At 37.3% G+C, this 25,415-nt stretch overlaps 1 protein-coding gene across 1 annotated transcript in view; it reads left to right on the top strand.

Moving 5' to 3' along the window:
• Positions 1 to 21,019: 21,019 nt before the first annotated feature.
• ESR1 (estrogen receptor 1) overlaps positions 21,020 to 25,415 on the top strand; it is a 112,962-nt gene continuing 108,566 nt past the window's right edge. The window contains 1 exon segment of the mRNA XM_050893423.1: positions 21,020 to 21,518. Coding sequence (XP_050749380.1) covers positions 21,091 to 21,518 — 428 coding nt within the window. The 5' untranslated portion in view covers positions 21,020 to 21,090.

Here is a 25,415-nt window from a genome sequence, read left to right on the forward strand (position 1 = left end):
TTCTGTTTTTCAGTTGGAAAACTGTAATTCATGTAAATGTAATACCTTAATCCCTCTGCCCAGAAAATATGAGAACACTTTGTAATTGCCTTCCTATGTTTTGAATGGAAGAGTTACATGTGTTAGTATGATTGTCATCTAGGACGATAACGAGACTGTGGAAACTCTTTGTTTCTTTGACCTCACACTTAGATATGCATTCAAGGAAGGATGGGTCCAGAGAGGGTTATCAGAAGTATAAATCTTGTTTTGTATCTAACAATTTTGATTTAGTGATCTAACGAGCATTTTTCCAGATTCTGTCTCTTTCACAGGCAGAAACTTTGCCTTAATGCTGGCAAGGGATGGCTATGTACCCTGTCCCCAGTAGGTTTCTGGGCCTGCTTTTCTGTCTTGGTGCTACGGACTCTCCATAGCATGTATACTTTGCATGAAGCTGTTTGAGCTTAAACTGACCCCAAGAGAAATTGTTAGTCTTCCTGTATTTTTGAGGTTGCACATTACAGTGTAAAACTTATTTTATGAGTTTTATATGAAAGCAGACTTTGAATAAAGCACAAATAGTTCTTGGACCAGGACCAAAATGCAAGTTTGCATTTTCCCCAGTGAAATTTCTAACCACCAGGCTACAGTCTTGCTTCTACTCATACTTTTGTCACTTAAAAATAAAATAAAATCAAATAAGCAACTAGCTTTTGTTAAGCTTTCTTTTAGTGTATTGCTGTAAGTGTTAGATATGCTCAAAGCATTCCTTCCAAATTGTCCATAGAGAATTTTAATGCTGTTCTGCCTCTTTTTCATATCCCAGCCTGCCTTAGTCATGAAACTGGGCACCCAGCTGCTAAGGGAGGACAGCTTCAGTGCTGTACCAAAGGAGAAAAGCAATCGTATCCAGGACTTTCAGATAAAGCAGGGAGATGTTTAATGACTTTAGGTTCCTCCAGGGGTCTTCAGAGTTGGTTTGATGGGTCTTTTTGGATCCCAGTTTTGGATTTAATGAAGAGAATGGATAGGGACTGAGTGTTAAGTAGTCTTTCCAAAAAGAGAATAACACCTAGACCATGCAGTGAAGCTTCAAGAAACCAGGTTCAGAACAAGCAAAAGGAGGCAATTTCCCACACAGTAGGGATTTGTGAGATTCACTGACAAAGGTTGTTATGGATGCAAACAGTTTGTACAGGTTGAAGGGAGAATGAAAACAACTTGGAAGATAGTTCCATTGAGGATTGTTGAAGAATAACTGGATTAGGCTCAGCAAATCCTGTGAGCAGAAAATAGAAGCTAGGAGAATATATAGGAGGAAATATCACATGTACTTGTCCTGTTCTTTCTCTTCACTGAGCATCCATTTATAGCCACTGTTGCTGAAGACAAGATTACAGGGCTATAGGGATCCTGGGTCTGAACCAATGTGGCTATTAGATATTTCACATTTCCTCCAGTCCACTTCCAATCACCTCAGTCTGTTCTGTTTCTAGCTAGTTCTGCTCTTGTAATTAGTTCTGCAGACCCATTTAGTCAACATTATTGAGTAAATGTTTCAAATTTAGGTATCAGTTTTCAACTAGTCAGTGTTTTACTTTTCCACAAAGCGCTACCTTTGTATATCAGATATTCACATGCCTTCATATACTGAATTTGAATCATGTAAGGTTAGTAGATCTGAGCCTCCTTGGTGTCCTCAACACTATGCTTGGGTTCATTTTGGACGATTGGCAGAGTGATTAAATTTTCTTGTGGTTTGGTTTGAATATCATATCTTTCAGTCAGTTGTAAACGGTCAGTAAGTCTCCAAAGGAAATATGAATCTGTGAATAATTCAATGCAAAACACTGACAGTAGTCTGGAAAAGGAAAATTAATGCTTTTATTCTGCCTTTGATTCACGAAATGAAAAGACCACGGAAGAGAACTCTATGCCAAATTTCAATTTGAACATTATCAAAATTTGCTATTTTTTAAAGTAAAATGTGTTGATAATACAAGAAGAAAAAAAGTTCTGTTTGGAAAGCTAATAATGGATATATCTGTTTCAGAAACCAAAGCATTTTTGAAAATACTTAAGTGTTACTATCTTTTTTTTTTAAAGGTGGATAGGTACTATGATCAATTCATGTTTATAAAAGCTGTCTTTAATTTATATGGTGTAGAAGTTAAATACAAATAATGTATTTGAAATGTATTTGGAGTTCCATATAGGAAGTGGTAATAATGCATATACCAGAAGAAAGACCTTAATGCCAAATGGAAACACAATCTACATTGCCTATGTCAGTTTCTGAAAGCAGTAGGCCACACTTCACCTGAAAGTACAAACATGAAAGATATACATAATAAAAGATAAAGGAAAGCCTTTTATCATGCTGATAGAGAGGTTCTTAAGGTGAGTGAACTTCTATAATAAACAACACTTTTGCCTCTGTTTATGGGTAAGCTATACTGGCAAACTATTCTGACTCATCTTTTGCTGTTTGTTTTATAAGTATAAAAAGGGCACGAGTAGAAAGTTTATAGCTTTTGTCCCCCAAAACAGACCTCTCAGACATACACACACACGTGTGTATAGATATGGGCTATTGTGCTACTACTGATATACACATATATACGCATACATATACTATATATACACATACACACACACATACTATACATGTACGTATATACATGTATATCAGTAGAAGGACAATGGCCCATGAGATATAACTGCCAGTTGCCCACACATAGCTGCTCCAGAGATCATAGGTCTCCTCTAACTACTTGGTTATATATGCCAGCCTCATGTAGTGTCTTGGGTATCCTAGAGTAACCCAAATGACATGAAATGGCTTTATTTAGGCTACTGAATTGTGCTCAAAAGGACTGTTGTTAAGTGTGACGTAAAACAAATTGTTAACTATATGGATTGTATGGTATTTTTTCATGGGTCTGAAGGAAATTCTGTAGTCCCAAAAGCAAGGACTACTAACTTGACCTGGTATTATACCCAGGGAAGGATACAATTTTGAAGTTTGTGCAAGACTATTTGGAAGTCAGTAAAACAAAGGTATTACAGATTGGCTTTGACTATTACTCTAAGCAACACTGACGAAGCCACCCATGCAGGCTGGCTCTCCTCACTTATTTCTTCAGACTTCTCATCAGTACAAGACACTGATGTAACAGCCAAAAAATGTGTAGATTCAGAAGTCTATCTCTGGCATTATAAGCTGATCCAGAATTTTGAAGAAAATAAAATTTTTGTTTGTAAACATTTAGATATGGAAATTTAAGACTATTGAACAACATTTTGATGTGTTCAAAGTGCTCTAGATGTGTTACACAAAAGTTTTGTGATGTTTTGTGACTGTTCACATCTAAAAATGCTGACTTCTGGTTTCCCTTAAAATGTGGGTTACTCAGTTGGTTAATTTTTTCTATCGGCATAATATGTAATTACCTAGTGACAGGCTGTAAATGGAGCAAGATCTGCATATGTAGTTAGAATTAAAAAAGGGATTCACATGGAATTCAAAGCTTCTGGAAAGCAAATGAGATGATGCAGTGACAGGCATTACCAGCTACTTAGCTGCAGATATGCATCTTTCTGCTCATTTGGAGAGATGATAACTTTAGGAGTGTTTTCAAGCCTTCAGCTTCCAGGAGATGATCAGGCCTCAATTTTGCTAAAAATTAATGTTCCTTCCATTTCTGTCTTGAAGGCAGTAACCTTTTCTTCTGGAGGCTGGTTTCTGTGATGCTATATGTGCTTCCATCTCTTTGAGATGAGATTATAGTATCTAAAGTTTCACACTAGGATTGTTCACACTGTTCTCTTCTGATTGCTTCTTTCTGAGCTATGTTTTTAAGAAACGTGAGCCTACGAAACTTTACTTGAGAAAATAATTCACACTTCAAGTTGGTTGTGCTGTACCTTCAATCAGGAAGGATGCGTTAATGGAGCTGCTTTGGCTTAGGAGAAAGGAAGCTGGTGACATGAAGCTATTAAGTAACTTATGTGAAATATAAAGTAAACGGCTCAACTGCTTGGATCTCATGCCCTCATATCTGTCCTGTGTAAGCCGGATGTATTGACTTGCAAACGCTATTGCAAGATCAGCATGTTTGGGGGTTTTTAGAAAGGCTGAAAAAAATAGTGTGTTAGAAGGCTTTGGCTATTTTCAGGATTTTTGTAGAGTGCTAACTGAGCTTCAGGCTCTGTTTTATTTATTACAATGTTTGTAGCTATAAATTTTTTTAAGCACTCAAATCCATGTTGATGTTTTTTAACATATTTAGGTAGAAAAGCCCAAAATACTATAGGATCAGGTAGTTCTTGCCTCTAAATCTGTTCTTGAAATATGATGGCTTTTGATAGAAAGCCTGTTTTATTTTTGCCAAATATGATTTTAAAGTTGCTGTGTCTATTAAAGGAAGAGAACATGAAGCGCAAATGGATACATTTTGTCACTGCTCTGCAAAATGAACAAGTTTACCTAGAATGTGTTTTAAAATGGTAAGGTTATTCTGTTTTCCTTCACGGACTTCCATCCATGAGAGCACAAGAAGTCAAATGTTCTTGGATAGAGGTGTTATAGCATATCCCTAGCCATTACTGACAAGGAATGGGAGATTAAAATAAGTGACAGTTTATTCCTTCAAAGCAGAAAAACTGAACACTTAAAAAAATAAAAACCATTCAACTTTGCTGGAGTTCAGATATTGCTGCTACAGTATCTTTTAAGGTGTTTTTTGCTTAGATTTGTAGAATGTAAGCAATCAGTGACAGATTCTTGTCACAAAATCAACTGTTAATTCTGTCAGTGAGGCTCTGTCACAGCATTTGCTTCTGTATTTCCTCAGAATCAACATTTCAAAGCAGAAATAGGGTAAAGTAATACTACCTAGCAGTGTGGGGTTTTTTGTGTTTTTTTTTTTTTTTCTTTTAATAAGAAGGGCCGTATTATTTTAACATAGCATTGTTGAAAATTTATTTGTGGATAATCCTATTAATTTTACAGGGTTTATTCATTGATTTAAGTGGGGACACAGTCGTGCTCATCATGCAAATTTGTCAGTTACTTCTTAAGTTTAGATAAAGTTTATTCAGTTTTATCAAGGGCAGTTTTATGGGGTTTGGATACCTCAGATAAAATAAGTAGCCATCTGCATTCAGCATACACTTCTGTTTTGTCACAGAGCAGATGTAGATTTTTAATAGTGCTTTTATTTTTCGTGTAAAATTATGTTTTATGTTGTTTGATCATGAACAATGAACAGCAAGTTAAGAATACTATATGGGGAAGAGTGGGTTGAACTGCCTGGGAAAATAAGCTGTGTCTGAAGTCCTGAAACGACAATTTCCACTGCTAAAATTATATTGTGGAAATTTTTGGAGCATGGATCCCACACAATGAAGTCAGAGATATCTTTACAAGTCATCAGTGTTCAACATATATTGTGGACTGATAAGCAACCATTTTTGTATATCACCCAAAATACAACCTGACAACCATCGCAGTCTCTGAGCACACATAGCGTCTACACTTGACTTGAAACTGCCGTAATATCGTTAAGCATAGTCAAATTAAGTAACGTGAACAAATTCAACTCGTGTCTCATTTCTAAAACTGATAAAACTGATTTATGGTACAAGCTTAAGAAAAACACCTGTTCAAGTAAATTCCAGGTACTTGCCTTAAAATCCTTATCTCGGTAAATATATTTCAGAATGACACACAGACATTCAGTGGATCAATCTCTCAAAAATGACTCACTGAAACATTTGTAAAAGAATACAAACTAATTTTCATCCAAACTAGAACTGTGAATATTGAAGGATAAAATTTTGCATGGAAAGAGTAACTTTTACATCTGCTTCCAAATGATTTATTGATGTATATTAGTGTCAGGACCCAGACTACATAAGAAGAGACATTCTAGCAATTTTTAATATCTGAAGACTGAAATGTGAGGATTTTTGTTGAGGTACATTTTAGTGTACAAACTATTATTTAGGTAGAAAGCTGTGTAATACTTATTCTGTTATTTGGAATACAAAAATATATTGCAAGGATTGCTGGCAAAAGTATATAAGTAGTCCTCTGTCAGTAGTCATGGGTGTTTATGCATGTGCGTTCTGGGTGGTGCAGATTTTGCAGACTGGAGTTCATTCTACAGCTTTGGAGCTCTTTTGGCTAATGAGCAGTGACCATATGATGGTGGAAAACAAGGACAAATATTTTTCTCCCTCAGTAGCAGATGTAGGCTTTCAATGATAGTGTGATAATGAATATTCTTGTAATTTCATCTACCCACATTCAATCTTTCTCTGAAAAACAGAAACATAGGCATACAGGAATTGCTGCTATATTAGAGCAAAGTGATCTGTCAGCCGTAGTATTTTGCCTGCAACAGCCTTTTAAATCCTGTGTGAAACTACCTTTAACTCTGAAGGAAAAAAAGTCTTAATATTCTTAATATTATGGATGAACAATTTTTGATCTTTGTCACTCAACCTGTAACTTTTAGTTATTGAAATTAACGTTATACTTTATTTTACTTTTAAAAATTAAATAGTATATATTCTAAATAAATATTTCTCTTCTAGTAAAAAAAATTCAGGACTCAATGTCACTGTGGAATTGAGTCAAATAATTTTAGTAGTAATTATGTATATTGTTCTTCATCAGCATTGGCTAATTACAAATATTTAGAAGTTCCTCTTAAAAGTGGTTTATCTTGCTGCTTGGTTTTTTGCATAGAAATGTGGAAAAAAATGAACTGAACATCCTCATAAAAACTTGTGAAAAGCAAAATACTTCTTGATCTTAAGCAGGGACTATTTTTTCTGTTGCAAACATTGAATCTTCAGATAAAACAAAATTATTTGTTAAGGAGAACATAATATAATACAGATAACAGAAAACCAAAAAGCCATGTAATAAGTATACATAATCCATGGTATATTTGATTCATTTTCATCATGACCGATGTGAATATGTGGCAGACAAATGTCCCTTTGGCAGTTTGCATCTTTTCTGCTTTAACTTGTTCTCTTTGAGTGTGCTTTTAAATTAATCTAAGGGCCAGCTGAACAGGGTGGTCTCCCTCTTCACTCTGGCCGTGTGCTCCTGCAGCTTCTCCTGAGCTGGCCCAAGAGCTGCACCAGCATGATACTTACCTTTCAGAAAACAACCAAAGCTTTTTGTTAATGTCATTCTCCAGACTGGAAACATGGAAAGAGGCAGGAATGCAAAAGCAGGAGGAGGGATACCACCGCTTTTGTCAACAGTTCACTGCTAAATCACTTGACTTGTGTTGCAGAACTATTCTTTTTAAAACCCTGCTAAGCACGAAAGATTGACTTCCAGGCTGGCTTTCAGGAAGTTGAATTCCCTGAAGACTGAAACAGGGATGTGTTTCCTCTGTGCCTTGCAAATGCTCCCTTGACCATTTCAGGTCAGAAACGCCCAGCGACTCACTGTGCATGCTCAAGTCATGCTGAAGCTGCTGGGAGTGAGGCATGCCCTGGCTTTAACAGTCTGCATTGCTCCTGAACTTTGGCACCTAACAAGCAGGTTGCGAATCAGTCTTTTGGATCAAACTTAAAAGCCAGGGGCTTTAGCTACAAACATAAACCAAATACACCCAAGATTATTCCCAGGCAGCTGGACCAATTGTCCTGGAATAGCTTGCATCTGTGCTAATAGTTTCCATGAAGTGGTGGATGGGTGCAAACTAAATAATAGGAATGGTCCTGTAATTTTTTAATATCTCAAGCTCAGGAATAGTTTGGGGTAGTGCTGTTTGGCACATGCCAAACTTATCCCAGGGAATATTGCAACAGTTAATAGTACAATTGCAGAGAGTCTGCAGGTATGTCGTATTTTCACTAGAATAGAAGCAGCCTGGAGTTTCATCTACCTGTAGCTTACTAAATGCAGTACTTCCCTGAGGAAGATGCTTTCAGCATCTTCATTGTCACCTCTTCATTGCTCAGCCACCTCTGATGAGGGCGGCTGACACTGGCCTCTGCATGCTAATCTCCTTGTAGGAGCTTCAGCCTTTCTGGTGCCATTTGCAATGTCACCACGTTGGTTCTGGGCTGTAACGTGTCACCAGTCCATATAGCTCTAATGAGGCAGGGACTTTTTGTACTCAGGGAAGGAGAATCAATACAGTGGAGAGTCTACACTAGTAAGCATTTTTATTTCGTGTCAAGAGGCTTTTCTAAGCATACCTATCCTACTTGAAGAAGTGTAATAGAAAGAACCATGCAGTATTACTGCCTGAATTAGTTCATATATTACACAGTACAGAGACAGTAACTTGGTATACAAAGCAATATAACCATATTGGCGTTATGCTGTCTGTGAGACAGGGGTTAGTCATCCAGAGCATGGCACCATGCTAGCAGCATTCTCTTCACGTTCCAGAGCTAAGACATGTAAAGATGGCTTGGGAGTCTACATATCAGTTGTCTTTGCATAGTACAGATCTGTCCTTTCTCTCTGTTATGTTGCACAAGTAATGCATTGCTGAGGTTTTGATCGTGGCAAGATCTCGTTTAGGAATTATTAAGAATAACCCTATCCCTTAGTTACACAATAAGAACTTAAATTTCTTTATATTTCTCCAGGCAAAAAATATTACTTAAATTTAAATTAATTTACCACAGGTGTAAGAAGTCTGTGATAGTAGTGCTTGCAGCTTTTAAAGGTTTTGCAGCTGTAACCTCACTTCCTTGGAAAAATGGCAACAAGTTAATAGTAACTCTGGTTTTCCTATAGTTTCAAATCAAATATCAATATTCTTATACTAGACATCTCTAATGCCAATGATTGCTGTTCATTCTTTCTGTCTTTCTAATTTATTGCTAATAGCTAATAACTTTTTCTGTGGCTTGTAGACCATTGTGCTAAATGGGTATGTGGAACTGTGTATTTCATGCACCCTTAGGAATAGGAAACCTTTTGCTCTGATGGGTTTCTGAGCTTATAGGAGAGCCTGTATTGCAAAAGAACCATTGCATTAAATTATTGACTGCTCTGTTTCAGGAAGACCTCCATCTTGTTGCACAAAACAATGAAAATGGTGGAAGAACAAATAAAGATAGGGGAATGCTGAAATAATAAATAACTTTGACCTTTTTTTCTTTCTTTTTTTTTTTTTTCTGTTGGCATCCAGTTACTTCCTTTGATCTTGCCTGCCTTAAACAAGCTAATATCTGCCAAGAGAGTGCAACTGTTACTGAATCACTAAGGTCCTATTTGTTCCGCTTGACAGATGACAATGCATTTTTGTCTTTCTACAGAAGCATAGAAGTGACTTTGAAAGATTTCACCCACCAGAAGCCTACTTTTTTTTCCTGCTTTTCCTTTCTTTTTGGGTTGGTTTTGTTTCCCGTCTCCTTGAGACAGGGTGTACTGCAGATGATTGTGACACCATTTTCTGTTTGATGCTGGTTAGACAACACTGAAGTTGTATGATTTTGTTGCTCATGATTGTTCTGGCAAGAACTGAAGTCTTCAGCAGGTGTATCATATATTGATGCTTCAGTTACATTATTGCTAGTTTGTGACTGTCCTTTGCAATTGCCTACTTTGTAACTCCCTGATTTTTTGAACAATTGCTGTTAGTGCTAATTCTTTAGTTCTGTATAGGTTTCTTGTATTTGCAGTTGTTGAATTGTTTGATAGCTTGATCAAAAGATTTTATATTTAGAGTTCAGAAAACAGACTTCAGTTCTGTTAAACAATGCAACCTCATAATGGAAGCAGGAGATAGATACATTATCAGGTCTATTTGAACTTTGTGAAGAAATGGAGAAACTCTTTAAGTGTGTTATTTTCAGTCACTAGTATAAGCCTGGATATTTAAATCTGGACTATTAAGTAAACATTCTTTGTTCTAAGTATACATTGTACTTAGCACAACAAGAACCTAATTTCTGATGGTGATCTTAGGTGCTCCTGAGTACAAATAACAATCGCTATAGAACTGAGTGTTTCACATTGCTTTTTGGTTCAGATTCCATTGGCCATGCTTGTAGGCTTGTTGTTAAGTCAGTTTAAAAATTGGACTTCTTCTCTGGAGTAAGGAGTGTACTTTATATCACAGAAACAGAATTTTGGAAAGCTTGCAAGTTATTCCCAAAGAATGAGATATAACCTCTGTGGCTGTTAATTTTGGACTTCTCTGATGGTTGGAGATGATGTGTGTGTGAGGATCAGAGACTTAGGCCCTGATCCAGCAAAGCACTTAAACTCATTTTTAACTTAGCTCATCATGATCAGTTCCACTGAAGGCAGTGACTGATTCATATTATCATAGAAGATATAGCACAACCTTATTTAGGACTATATATTTAATACAATCCCTATCACTTTTTTCAAATAAAAAAAGTAAATGTATCAGAAAATGTCGTATAAGGATTCGTTTCAAGATCTTCCTGGTCCTGCATGTCTTCACTATAACTGTTTTGGAAGAAGCTGCTAATTAGCACCAAAATGCATCTTTTAATATAGCTGGTACATTTCCGCTACTTAAATGGAATCATATCTTCTGAGGGAAACTCTTACTGAGACTTCTCTTCTAGAAGGGCTGAATTTTTGTTAGAATTAAGAAATATTTTGTTAACTGATGTTTGAGAATTTTAAAAAGTACACTAGAACAGAAGACATGGCTCCCAGTTACAAAGGCCTTAACTCATGACGTCTTTCCCTACAACATCTACCACACTTTTTCTCTCTAGAATATTGAATTTGCTGTTTCATTTGGGGTCTGCACAGGATGACTACAGTCAGTACCTTCCCTGCTGGACATGATCATTTTTAATGAACTTTTGCTGTCTGACTGTGCTTTCCTAGAGTATATGTCAGATGGATGACCAGTGCCAGCAATGAGCCACTCAGATGTGACTGTAGTTGTTGCTGGACTGGTGGTGGCAATAACAAGCCAGTTCTTGACATCGAGAGAATACAGAAAAATGTATAGCAACACTGATTAGTTCAACAACTGATACCCCTTTTGGACTTGAGGCTTGTGAGAATAGGCCCAGAGGTAAATTGACACACCTTCCTTGTGTGGCACTGGCAACAGTCCACTGGCTCTGTGATAATCTCTAATTGGATAGAGAGAAGCTAAGGTACACAACGGGACTTGATGTGCTGGCTGCAGATTATTCACAGGTACATGTAGCCATGCTTGCAATAGCAGAGAAGATTGATTGACAATGATTAGTGGAATAACTAAAGCAAATCCCTTTCTCTGAGGAGACCCAGAAAATGAAGGACTTCTGCTACCAGCAGCTGGTAGACAAGAATGGGATGCTGAAGCACCAAGACTTTTCCAAGCCATTTGGGTGAAGACTTATCTTGGCCTCATGGTCACAATAAGTATAACTTCTTGAGGTGATAGGGTTAGCCTCACCAGAAGGACCTTTCAATTGGAGGATCAGCTTCTAGGAAGGAAATGTGAATGTGTGAAGTGTTAAAACCAAATGTAGTACATTTGAATACCATTACTGGAGAGAAATAGAGTGAAGAAACTAGGTCATGCCATAAGATTGATTCTACATTGTCTTCTGATTTGGGGTTAGGCTCTGCCTTCTAAACACTTGGGCACTCTGGTCACTTTACTGTACATATCCCTGCATCATATGTATGCATGGAAAAACATTGACAGAGGGAAATAGACCCATGGAATGACACTTCAGAATGAGTCTTTTGATAAAGACAGTCATCTCCCTCAAAAGAGGCAGCTGGTTTTGTTTTGTGGAAGCCACAAAAGATGGCTGACTACTTACTGCCTCTGTCTTGGTGGATGTTCAAACATATGTGTGCCGTTGACTACTAAGAACAGGTAGGTCCATTACTGGGGCAATGGGCAGCAAAGGTATTTTGGATAAGGACTGGAGTAGTTTACAGCAATGCTGAGAAGGTACAGTCAGGCCAATAGATTTTTTTTTTTTCCTTCCTGACTCAGATTATGATAGGAAACTGAGACTGTAATACGTTGATCAGGCCAGTGAGTAGATGAGTTGAGGGGAAGGTTGAATTTGCCCATGGAGCTTCCTAAATTCCTATCTAATTTAGGGAAAATAGCAGACCAATTAAAAAAGGCAGATGTCTTGATGAAAGAGCAGCAGAAGGGTTGAAACCATGAAATGGGATCTAGAAATCAGGCACCTGTGGAGAATGGGGAAATATATCAGCATCAAAGTAATTAATATCTTCTGAGTATTTTGTTGCAGATCTGTGTATTAGATGCATAGAATCATAGAATAAATTGGAAGGGATGTCAAGATGTCATCTAGTCCAAACCCCTGCTCAAAGAAGGTTTTTTTAGATCAGGTTGCTCAGGGACTTGTCCAATTGAGTCTTCAGCTCAAAGTCGAGTCTCATCCTCAAAGGACAGGCAGTTCCCAGCACCTCTGGACAGCCTTTTCCAGTATTTGGCCACTCTCATGATAAACGTTTATACTTAATATCTAATCGGAATTTCCCATAGTCCAACTTGTGTCCTGTTGCCTCTTGGACTGTCACTGTGTACCTCCAAGAAGAGTCTGGCTCTGTATTTTCTATATTCTCTGATCAGATGGTTGTAGATAGCAATAAGGTCTCCCTGAGCCTTTTTTCTTACAATTTGAGCAGGCCCTGCTGCCTGAGGTTGTCCTTACATAGACTGACCACCTTGGGGCCTCTGGCCTTGCTTCTTGTACTGGGAGACCCAAAAGGGAGTAAGGGTAACAGGAAGTCTCACATTGATAGGCCTAATTTGAGGCCTCCTCTTTAAGTGTGGAGATTATAAGATGGCTAAGCACTGGTGTCTCTCTTTAGTTCTTCATCTGTTAGTAAATGTGTCTTTTGAAAAAATAGAGCTGGACCTGTTTTAGGTATCAGTTGCAGTGTAACTTGAAACTACAACAAGATATACCAAAAAAGGTAGTCTTATAGTGCAGTATTTGAGAGAGCTGAGAGAGTTTACCTGAGGAGAATGTCATCATGCATATTTTGCATGCCCATGGGTGCACTTGCACAAGAGCACTTACATACACATGTTTAAAACTGAAGTCTGAGAGGCTCTTGTTGCTCAGTACACAGTCAAGCATTTGGTAGGAAAATGAGTCTTGAAAAATAATACTGTGAGTGAGGCCAATTAATTAGAAATATGACTGATTAGCAACTGGAGCTGACATCCACTAAGCAAACCTGCTGAAACAATGCAAGACCCTGGGGGGAGGGGTGGGGGCAAAGGCAGGGGAAATAAAAATGTTTACATGTGTTCCACATGCTCTGTCATTCTTCCATGTCAAAAAGATGATTTTTTGGATTAATCCTGATATCTGTAAGATGTTTTTTCCTCATAGATTCCTGTATTACTAATGTTCAAATTGGTCTGTGTAGTTCAACAGAGGTACAACCTATCTTTTAAGTCATCTGAAGAAATGTGTTATAGTATGTGCTATACTAATGGTACTTCATCAGTTTAAAGACTTACTCTTCCATAGGGATGGTGTACTGGGGTGTGTGCCAGTTAGCCTCAAATCACCCCAGGGTACTTCAGGGTTAAACTAAATAAAGAATTTACAGATGTGGAACACAGGTATCACAGTTGCAAATTTATAATGGTATCTGAGAGGCTTCTTCATGCTGTCTTCTAGGTAAAACACACACTTAACCCGTGCCTAAAGGGTCAGTTCTTGTGCAAAGCTTATGCTGTCAGGTTGGGGAAGCAGGCTTGCTTTTATAAGCAATCTTTTTTAGGCATTTCCTAAGAGTTCATTCAGATACAAATCTCCCCCTCTACCCACACCGTTCCCACATCTCTCCTCCAAGATATCCTGCTCCTAGATTTGGAGCTTGTTTCAGCACTTGTTTCCTCACACTATCCTGTGGCGACTAGAAGTAAGTTGTACAACAGTTGTCTTACCTGGCTGGGCAATGCTGAAATTTTGTGCGCAGCTTTCACACCTTAAATCTCATAAACAAAACTTGTCAGTTTTGTTTATATTGCCACATAAATGGGATTAAGCATGTGGCTCATTTCTGACTATTTTTGGGAGCCCAGACATGGTAATATTTGATCATTTTGAAGATGCCTCACCCTTAGAGCCAATCTCAATAGATACAAAACTGTCTTCTGAAGACTTTCAAAGTTTTCTTGCTAGGCGGTTTTCAGAACACTAACTCATGGTGATCAGTCACTCCATTCCATTTGTCTTTGATATAAACAGAACAAATGAATATGAACATGGGACACTAAGCTCCAGTTTTGCATTTCAGAGCTCATTCTTATTTTTAGATGAAGCTAGATCCATGAGAAAGGGTCTGTTAAGACGTTGCGTTTGTGATTAAGCAGGAAATGTTTCTTAACGTTAAATCACAGTATTGTTGCTTTTCTAGCAGTGAACGTCTTTGTTCACAGGCGGTTAACATTTTGTGTAGGAAAGCAGAGAAATGTCTCTTTTCTTCTGTTTTTCTGCCTCCGTGAAAACATCTGCTAACTCTTTGAAACATCAGTATTTGCTAATATCTTTTGAGTTTGTCCAGAGTACTCAGGTATTTTGGCCCATTTTACGTATGTAGTAAGTCATTTACTCTGTATAAGTTGGGCACAATTGTTTAGTCTTATCCTCTCCCATCTTTCTTAGGTACAAAAAACTGAAGAAATGCACAAGCTAGTTATATTACAGCATGTCTGCTATTCCTTTAGGAAAGGGTACATTTCTGCATGTTGTTTTCTAATGTTGAATTGAAAAGGCAGATGGTGCCCCATTTTGGTGTCAGGAGATTCAGTCTGTACATCTGGGGACTGAAATTCAGTATTATAACTGACACAATCTGCATTTAAGCCCAGACTCTTACTCTGCCCCAGAAGAGTAATGAAAGGGGAAAACTTTCTGTATCTATACTAGTCCTGATGGTAGCATGTCATGCACTCTTTTGGGAAGTTTTGTGCCCAGTCTAGTCAGGACTAGGATCTGAGAGAGGAGAGAGCAGGCTCAGTCAGGAGAGAGCTTTTAGAAATCTTAACTCCTAGAAACTTGCAATTTTTAAAAGGTTGAAAAATTGGCCAAATGTGGATGGAGTTTCAGAGGAATAGCAAAAGGCAGTTTTGTGACACACAGTTTCAGCTCCCTGCCAGATTCAAAGTTCCTGCTCCAAAACCCTCATTTGCTATAGCAAAAAGGGTTTCTTGTTTCAAAAAAGGGTTTCTAGAAATCTTTAAGGAGGGAAAAGCAACAAATTTCTTTCCAATTGGCTCAGATAATTCCAAATTATTCCCTCTGAGCTCATCACTGACATGTAAAATTTCCACCTGAATGGCTAAAATCTTATAGTACCGTAAATAGCTGTAAACAAAGTCTTAAAATTTACAGTATCAGAATACTTTACCAAAAAGCTATGCTGACATCCCAGCCTATTTTTTTCTCTTGATTACACAAATAATTTCAAAGTATGTAATAGATCTTTTCACACAGAGTATAGGTAAAACCGAAGGTATACTTAAATGTTGTAAATTTATGAACGTATGTGTGGAATAATTGTATTCCACAGTTCCCTGTTTGGAATAAGATCTATTTTGAGCAAATGTTCTCAAATTCTCTACTTACATTTGACATGTGAAAGCAGGAAGTACCCTTTTAACAGTAAAACCAAACTAAAACATAAATTTAGAATGAAAAATCTTGGGTCCAGCCTTTTGGTGCCATGGCTGTTTTTGGTAAGTTATTTGGGAGAAAAAAAAGGTATACATCTTTGTATCAAACTCCCAGTAACAGGGTGAAACACTTATCTCTACTAAGAGCCTAAGGAATTTTTAAGCATACCTCTTGCTTTGCCTAGTGGTATCAAGGGCTTTAATTTTATTTTATTTATTTTTTTTTTTAGAGAAGATTTATAAAGCAGTGGGGTAGATGGTGCTGTTCTCCAGCTGTCTATCTTGAGGAGTTTCCTCACTGGACTAAACACAACATAATTTCTCTGTAATATTACAGTGGAATCTTGGAAAAACATAATGTTCCTCCTGTTATGTGCAATAGATTCTTCTTTAATTGCAGCAGCTAAAAAAAGCTTCTGTCTTTATAGCTGTGGAACCAAAGTGACAAAGTTTATGGTCTCTTACTGTCAGCAGGTTTATGGAAAATTTATAGTATATGTTCTAAGTTCTGAGTTTACCATTTTTTGTTAGAATACTTACTAAAACTAGTGCTGAAAAGAACCCATTATAGGATTAGGAGTTTTACTATCTTTAAAGATTCCTAGAATTTGAATAGTCTTTGTGTATTGTTTTCACTTTCATCTCCTTTTCCCTCAAACTGTTATTTTATCTTGTCCAAGATCAAGAATCTGTTCAGGCTGTTTCTTGATCCTTTTCTTTTTCTTTTTTTTCTCCCTATAAAGTGAATTTATTTTGTTACCATTCTCTGACTGGCTTTCAGGACTTTTTGTTAATAGAAAATTGCTGATGACACTGGAAATCCCCAAACCTTCTTTTGGTTATTTAGATAAGTTAGAGTAATATTTTCTACAATTTTTATCTATCCTTTTCCTTTTTCTGATTCTGAGTCCATTTTGCTGGTGCCAAATTATTTGCAATCAGTGGAAGGAGGCTACTTCTCTTTTTAAGCTATGTTCTAGTTTTGAAGTGAAAATATGTTCATGTTGTCCGTTATGGTAAGAATCCTGAATTTGATTCAGTACTCTCCTGTTTGTAGCGGGTAAGGGTGTTGGACTGATGGTCCGGTTGAGCCAAACTGCACTATGCATGACTTTGCTAGCTTAATCTGATTACTCTAGCAGTTTGTCAACAACAACAAAAAAAAAAAGACAAAAAAAAAGACAGAAATGTAAAAACTAGAGGCAAACTGTTCATCAATGAATCAAAATGAGCAGTATTTGTGTTTAGAAACATATTTAAATATTCTTCAGCTGTAAATGATACTAATTTAACCACAGAGTCACAGAAATGTGATTTAGTTTTAATGTTACTACATTTGGTACTTTATTAGTGTAATTTAGAGTAAACTCCTCACTCTGGAAAATCTGAGTTAGGCACTGGAACTCTGGCATATCTAGAAAAGGAAAATAGAAAGGTTAACATTTTAAAAAGGGAACACAGGATTTAATCAGTTACTTGCTTTCATTTAATCGATTCATTTCTCATTTCCATGAGAAGGATAGTGTCTGAATCCTGACGGTTTCAGAAACTCATCTCTTGACCCAGTCTCACTAAAAATCACTATGTATGAAGAAGCAATTTCTGCTTTGACCTTCCTTGCCGACGTGTCTGTAGTGCTTCTCAGTCACAGTGGACTGTCCCCTCCTGTTTCTTCAGTATTCATTAATTGCTCATTCTCTCTTTCCTTCCGGTTTCTTCCCTATTTTAACATATGCATGCATACTGTGTATGCATAAATCTGGATGGATCAAAGCCAGCATTAATTTTATTTGTATATTCCCAAACTTCAGAAATATGGCAAAAAAACAATCTATACCTGATACAAATTTAGCAAATCTTCAGATTTTGTAGAACCAGTTTCCCTCTGTTTTTTATGGGTGTCTGAGGAAGACTGGGATAGATGACTTTCTCCTGTAGTATGTGCTCAGTAACTCCAAAACAATATTAGGCCTTCATTAAGGTGAGAGAAATACATAGGGCAGCTTAGTTGCAGTTGTATAAACATTACTGGAGAAATTACCAAATCTGAAAAGGTAGACTTCCCATTGACTAAGTATTTTTTGCACACTTCTGTCTAGCACTGGAAATGAAGATGCTGCAGCCAATTCATGTTTTTATTTACTCTCTGTTGTTACTACATGTGATTTTTTTAAAAAATACACAGTGAATGAGGCAAGCCATTCTGTATGAGATCTGCATATTTTTAAAGGCATACATGAAGTGCGATTTAGCAAAACCAAATTTTTGCATAGACTTCTTGTCCACTGGTAAAAAGTACCAAATATTATTGTATATCCTGTACACATTTCCATATTGTGCTCATAACATGTAAAACCTGACATCTAATAGATCAGAGTGATTAAACTGGATGGTGGAGTAAGTCCTGGCCTTTAAGCACAAAGACCAGGTTTTAGAAACTTAGGTCTCATTTTTCTGGGGGGTGAGCCCACAAGCAGACGCATCTAATGCCATCTCTAAAGCAGGGTGAATTAGCAGCATGTGTTAATTTGGAGCAAGCAGGATAGTCATCACCATGCAGGACAAGAAAAATAACCCCTTCTGATAATCTGTTGCATTTCATAGCTTTTTTATATCTAAAAATCCCACATATAGTATGCAGAATCAAGAATTGATTTTTTGCAGTACACACAAATCAAAATTTCAACTTCTTCATGGGATTTGGCTTGACTAAATCCCTGCCTCACCCTTGCCCTTTCTTGCTCTCTCGCTCTTCTTCCACAGAAAAAGTAAGCCAAACATGACAGGATGCTGTCACAGGGTTTTCCAGCCAGTCCCTAAGATCTCGTTGGTGGCGCTCACATTTTTTTTCTTCCGAGATGTGTACCGGGCTGTGTGCTGCAGGAATACTGCAGCTATCTATTGCTGAGCCCTTTCAGGGGACAGGACTGTAACTTTCCACACAGGCTTGTGGAAAGCTGCTCATAGGGTCCTTAGTTTAAATAGTATGGAGCAGAAGTAAGGGTGCTTTTACGTAAACCTACAGGGTGTTTTAATGCTGTTGCATATGGTGGAAATTTTAAATATTTGTCTCCCTGAAAACGCACAACCCTTCCAAAATAATTAATGAGGTTTTTAAAAACTGCATGCAAGGAGCACTGAGGTTGCACAGGACACACTCAGAAGTCAACTCTCTGTGTGCACTTATATCTTCCATCTTCTGCATAGCTATTATGCTGGAGCGTTTTATTGCATGTCAATATAGTAATTCTAAAATAGCATACATGTTGGATAATGCTTTAAATAAAAATTTAAAGTCCATTTTGTAGCAAACTATAGAAGTGGGTACTTCTTATGGTAGGCAGATTCACATTAATTCTCAGATTATGCGGTTTAATATGAGATAATGCGTTTTCTATGTATTACCGAAGCACAAAATGAAATCTATAAGAGTGACTGACCTTAAACTCGTAACTGCTATTCATTTCAGTCTGTGTAGCCCAGCAGACTGACTGCTGAGAGCTATGCTTGCTTGCTGTTTTGTGAGTCTCTGCAGAGGCATGTTCGCCCACTCTATGCAAACATCCACACACTCTCTTTTTTCCCTCTCACACTGTCTGGCATATTTTCAGAATAACTCTTCGAAGACTTTCTGAACTGCTGGGTATGATCATCTGATTATTATTTTTTTAACTGGGAACATGTTTAGTCCAGTGCTATTTAAACAATCTTATCTCTTTGATCAAAGTCTACAATCTGAAATTTGAACAGGGTAGGGAGGGTGGCTGGGTGGGTGAGGAAATCTATCAAGTACATATTTATGTGTGCGCTGCTGTCTTAGCTGTGTGCCTGCAGAGGTACGAACGTATATTGCTTCAGAATAATCTTGCAAATATAAATAACTTTGGCTATTTTAGTAGAAGTTCTGAAAACATAGTATTATTACTAAAATAAAACCATTTTTAGTAAACTTTTCTTGAAGCTATTAGTGACCTGCATATTCAGTTTTTCGGTTTCTTGTGTTTTTTGAAGGTTGAGCTGAATAACGGTGGAGTTGTTTAAGTATAGCACGGACTTTGCTAGTATTCAAAGCGTACTAACTGGAGCCCATATATTAATGCATTTAGGGTTGGCATTAACCTATTTCACTGACTGAACCACAGACCACAGCAATAAAGCTAGAGAGCTTGAAACAGTTTCTGGATGTTTTCATTTAGCTGGTTCAGGAGAACTGGTTTGTGCAAAGTTAAAATTATATGGAAAGAGACTGCAAGATGAAGCATGCATGCCACACCTTTTCATTATGTTCTCTCTCTTCCCCCTTTTTTTTCCTTCTAAATATAACTTTGAGAGGCATTTCAGTTTATTTTAAAGCAGATCCTATTTGATTATTATAGATTACTTGATTTTTTAGTCTGATTTAAAAATTTGGGTTTGCTGAGCTTTTGTTCACAGGACTAGGAAAAAGAATTTCCCGTATTCATTTCATGTGTTATGCAATCAGATGATTTTTTTCCTAACTTTTAGGATCTTCCTATGATAAAGTGTGAATGATGCTTTGTTTCATCATTTTACAGCCTAAAAAGAAGCAGAGAGAAATTTCTAGGCTAATCTAAAGCTTTTCCTCACTTTTTAATGTTACTTTTACACTCTAGTGACTTCAAGTTGCTATTACTGATGGAAAGTATATCATAAACCTTTTTTTCTACATAGATATCATACACTTTAATTTTGTTAGCTTGTTTTATTGACTGAGGCTTGTTACACACACACACACACACACATGCACGCGCTTGCACACACACATTCTGCTTTGCCCTATCTCAGTTACAGCATAGTCCTACCCAGGGTCATTGCAATGTACACATTACATATTTCTAGCAAACATGAAAATGAATCAAACAGGAGGAGAGATAAGCACAGATAGATTGGAGCCTGCTGAGGAAATAAAAGGCAGTAATCTGCCTGACCACTAGACTACTCTTCCTGGTTGGATTAAAGTGTTCTTTCCCGTTAGTTGCTGTGGAGCGCTGGCTACCCTGAAGTGAAAAATTAAGCGACTAGTAAGAATGAAGTAACATTTAGTGGGACAATTATTTGGTATAACTCCAAAACTAATTGTTTCTGAAGTGATGTTTAAACCAACGTCGGCACAAGGCAAGAGTTCCTGGCTCGTGGCCAGCACCTTGTAATGCATATTAGCGCAGATGAGTTCCTAAAAGTTAGAGAGAGGGAGAGGGAGGGAGGGAGAGAGAGAGAGAATGTGCGTTTTCAGTGCTCACTCTGCATTTGTTTGTATCCTCCTCCTTGCCGAGATTAGAGGAATACCTGTGTCGTGCTGCTTTATTATGATTTCTGCCGAGCCTCAGAATAGGTTCTGGTATTTTTTTTAGGTGGACTGCCAGCTGCCGATCTCGCTGTTGACAGTAAAAGCAGATATGTTCCTTGCTCACTGCCATTAGCACTGACCATGACCCTTCACACCAAAACCTCTGGAGTTACCCTGCTGCACCAGATTCAAGGCACTGAACTGGAGACACTGAGCAGACCTCAGCTGAAGATTCCCCTGGAAAGATCGCTCAGCGACATGTACGTGGAGAGCAACAAGACAGGAGTTTTTAACTACCCAGAAGGGGCCACTTATGATTTTGGTACTACGGCTCCAGTGTACAGCTCTACTACTCTCAGTTATGCCCCTACTTCTGAATCTTTTGGGTCCAGCAGTCTGGCAGGATTTCACTCACTGAACAATGTCCCACCAAGCCCAGTGGTGTTCTTGCAAACGGCGCCCCAGCTCTCACCCTTCATCCATCATCACAGCCAACAGGTACCCTATTACCTTGAAAACGAACAGGGCAGCTTTGGGATGAGAGAAGCTGCTCCTCCAGCCTTCTACAGGTAAATGCTACAGATAATTTTTCTTTCTTCTTTAAGCAGATGAACTGAGAAAATTAGAATGTGGAAATCTGTATGCCCTAATCTTTTCTTTTTGTGTAAAAGACCATGTAATTTAATTGAATCATCCACAATATCTAGACCGTAAAAAATACCGTAGAATAAAACAAAACTGTAATTCACAGCTCACTGTGGCTGTAAGCTGCAGATTTTGAAAACTGTACATAAATGAGAAACAAATTGTATAAGAGTACAAATGTTTCCTGGGAAAACATGAATTCATAATTGATTAAAGAATGGCAAATGACCTCCCTGTTGTAATATATTAGAATTACTGTTTGAAGTATACTAAAAAGACTTCCACCATCACACATTTCTGGGTGAGAGTGATTGTTTGTCCAGCTCTTAGCTGGCAGTAAGAATATTTTTCTCCTCTGGCTTCCTTTACAGTGTGAGAAGTGGCTTATATAGGAAGTAGTTCAGAAGCACAATATCCTTCCTAATCAAACTGTTAGAGCTGACTCAGTGACAGTATTTCAGTCAGTAAACACCTTCATGGGCTATCCTAAGAACTGTGTATGTATTAACCTGCATTTTTCGTTGGAGGGTGATATATATTAACCATAAATCTGGCATGCTGCATTTCAAAAGATAAGATTTTTGGGGTTTTTGTATTTTTGTCCCTCAATAGAAGGGTTATTTTTTTTGTCTGGAATAGAAAGATAAAAGTATCTTTGAAGGAGGGGGAATAATTTTCCTTGGTTTAAATATTTATTGTCAGTTGTGAAAACATTTACATAATTTCTGAAGTAAGTGGTAGAAACTGATAGAACTGTAGCTTCCAAGAAAATATAGTCATACACACCAATACCCACACTGTAATGTTTGTGCAGTGTTAATAGTATAGTTTTGCATCAGCTTATTATACTGGGCTTCAGTGAACCAAAGCGAACTGTTAGATGTACTTTTTTTTTTTCCTAAACTCTGTCTGTATCTGTTTATTTGAGATATACAGGTGAGTTTGCTAGAAATGGAACAACTCTGAAAAAATAAAAGCAAGTCATTCTTTCCCTGTCGAGGGCCAGACCCTGGCAGACTTATTTGCACAATATAACATGTTGCTGTGAACAGCAACGTATGTTCTTAAAGGCAATCTAACTCAGCCCAAGGAAGACTCTGGTAGCAGAATCTGGTCCAAAAAACCAGATGATGACTGCACTTTTCGCAAATGATTAATCAGTTTTAGGGAGCAGATGGAATAAAGACTGGTGAAATGATAGATAACAGTTATGTCAGACTGTCCAATACAGTGATCTGTTAACTGGATTGGTTCAAACAAAATGCATTTTAGTGCAACCAAATACAATACCTCTAGGAAGAGGAAATATATGTTAGAGCATAAAGATCTTGAATGATTACCGGTGACTTGAGAGTGAAACTGCACTTTGCGCTAGATTAAAGGGGTTTTTTTTACATGAACGTCCGGTGCAAACCTATGGTGAAAAGTGTGTAAGTGACCTTAAATAAGTAAACAGTTGAGTTGTGAGTTTGTGAAGTTGAAATACATAGGCAGAAAATATACTATAGTCGGGGTATTTTACTTCAGGAGGAATCAAAACCAAGAATCACCTGGAAATAGAAGTTGAACTATGGAAATAATGTCCTTTTATTTCTAAACAGTGAATTGAGGTGAGACACTTCAAAATAAAATTAACGTACTTTTTTAGTTTAACTACTGGAGCAAACATGTAAGGCCAGTGCTGGATTCCCCATTTCCTGACATTTCTGATCAAGGATGGGTGTCTCCCTTGGAGATGTGTTTTAGCCATCTGCAACTGATGGGTCTTAATGCGGCAGTATTTAGACAAATTTATGATCTTAGATATGCAGGTGGTTTATCTGCACACAGTGTTATACAAATGATTTAATGGCCCCTTCTAGCCATAATTCTGTAAAGTGCGTCTTATGTGGTAGTAAGAAATGTGTATCAAAGTGCTTGCTGTGATTACCTTTTGTTAACAGGCATAGTACCGTTGGAATTAAATTGATAGAAGCATTACTTTTCTTTCCATTTTTGCAAGGTTGTATTTACAAAGTTATCATCCTCACAACATTAAATATTAGGTCTTTATTCTTGTGTTTTGGCACAAATCCAGTCAGTAATAGTCTGTTAAAAATAATTTGAATAGGTGTTCAGTGTCTGGGAAACAATTAAATATCTAATCATGGGGTTTAAAAACAAGTTCTTTAAAAAATATTGTAATGCATGGATTTCCAATTTGCTTTATTCATTTGGCTAATGTCATTGGTTTCAACTGGATTATGGGAGAAAAGAGAGCATGGGGCTGTGTAATCTGGCAATGAATAAATTGATGCTGGAGACTGGAAGATGCCTAACTACCAAAATGGTGAGTTTCTGGAACAACCTACCAGTAGGAGTGGTAAAGGCAAAAATTCTCAGACTAAAAGCCCTAACAAAATTTAAAATGGATCATGATCAGTTTACGATACGTCTGCCTGCTTCTGTAATAAGTAATGTAACCTAAGACCCAGAAAGGCTCCTCAGAATTGTGCTGTTTTGCTTGTAAGACTGAAATATTTGCATTGCATTATCCTATTATACTATGGATTTGAGATGCAAATAATACATTCTGTGATACAAGTGGCTAGGACAGTACATAATCATTGTAGGTTGGAGCTGAAATTATATTCTGTTAATACTCGGATAAAATGTTAAAGATCTTCAGTCACAAAACTCAAAACTTGCCATATGTGATAAGGAAAACTTCTAATGTCATTTGACTTTGTTAATAAGTATTCAAAATTGTGCTGACTATATGTGGCTACATATGTGTTAATTCTGAAGTTATAGTTTATTTCTTTCAAATTGTGTTTCCTTTTCCGAAAGGCTTTGTCTCTTATTGCAGGATAACGACAGACTTCTATATCTAGCTGAAGAACATAACAATACGTAGAGAAAAGAATGATTTTGTAAAGTATGCAAAAAATATACCAATCTCCTCCTTTCTGGAGTTTCTAAATCATGGGACATCAGAATCTGAGAAAAGAGAAGGGGCTTAATTAATTCAAATTGTGCTGTCTCTAACACGGCCCCTTTTATGTCTGACCTTGTGGCTGTTTTTATAGGGAGCCAAACTAAAATACCTTTCCCTTATCTAACAGTGTCAGTATCTTCCAGTGAGAGGGAGAAGGCATAGCGCTAGTTATGTTTTTAATTCTTTTCAAATGTTACATATATTTTATTTGCTCGATCACTTTTATAGTAGTCTTTTTTATTACATGCTGACTAGTAGTTTATTATTACAGGAAATCCTGTACTCATGGATATTAGGGTAAACTAATTGAAAGATTTCTTTTGTTCTTAACTATTAAAATTGAATTCTGGCCATTTCTGGTTATTTCCTTGTGCTTTTTGGCAGGTTTTTCTTCATTCAGGGAAAAACCAAGAAGCCTTTCAGTAGCTAATTTAACTCAGTAAGTTCCTATAAGCAACAGCAAAGATGAATCCTTTTTGTTCTGCCAGTGCGTGATGTTCTAGTGTCATCCCACTAAGTTTGCACTTCTCAGATCTGAAGTAAAATTGTGCCTGTATTTCAGGCTCTCTGTAGCCTGTGCTTAGTGCTGCTTCCAAATTTGGCCAAAACCCATGTAAAAATGGACTGCATCTACCAGCTATCTGATGATGGAGTTGTCTGTCAGTCTGTAGTGAGTGATAGAGGCAGGGCAAATCAGTGTATAAACAGAAATATCAGACAAAAAAATCATTCATTGCTCCCTCACTTTTAGTGGCTAGTTTGTGATTATCTTCTAGTACCTCAGGCTCTGGGTTTAGGTTAATATAATAAAGTATTTATTTAACTTTAGTCCCAATTATCATAC

The sequence above is a fragment of the Gymnogyps californianus genome, chromosome 3 (assembly GCF_018139145.2).
Source record: "Gymnogyps californianus isolate 813 chromosome 3, ASM1813914v2, whole genome shotgun sequence".
Classification (NCBI taxonomy): Eukaryota; Metazoa; Chordata; class Aves; order Accipitriformes; family Cathartidae; genus Gymnogyps; species Gymnogyps californianus.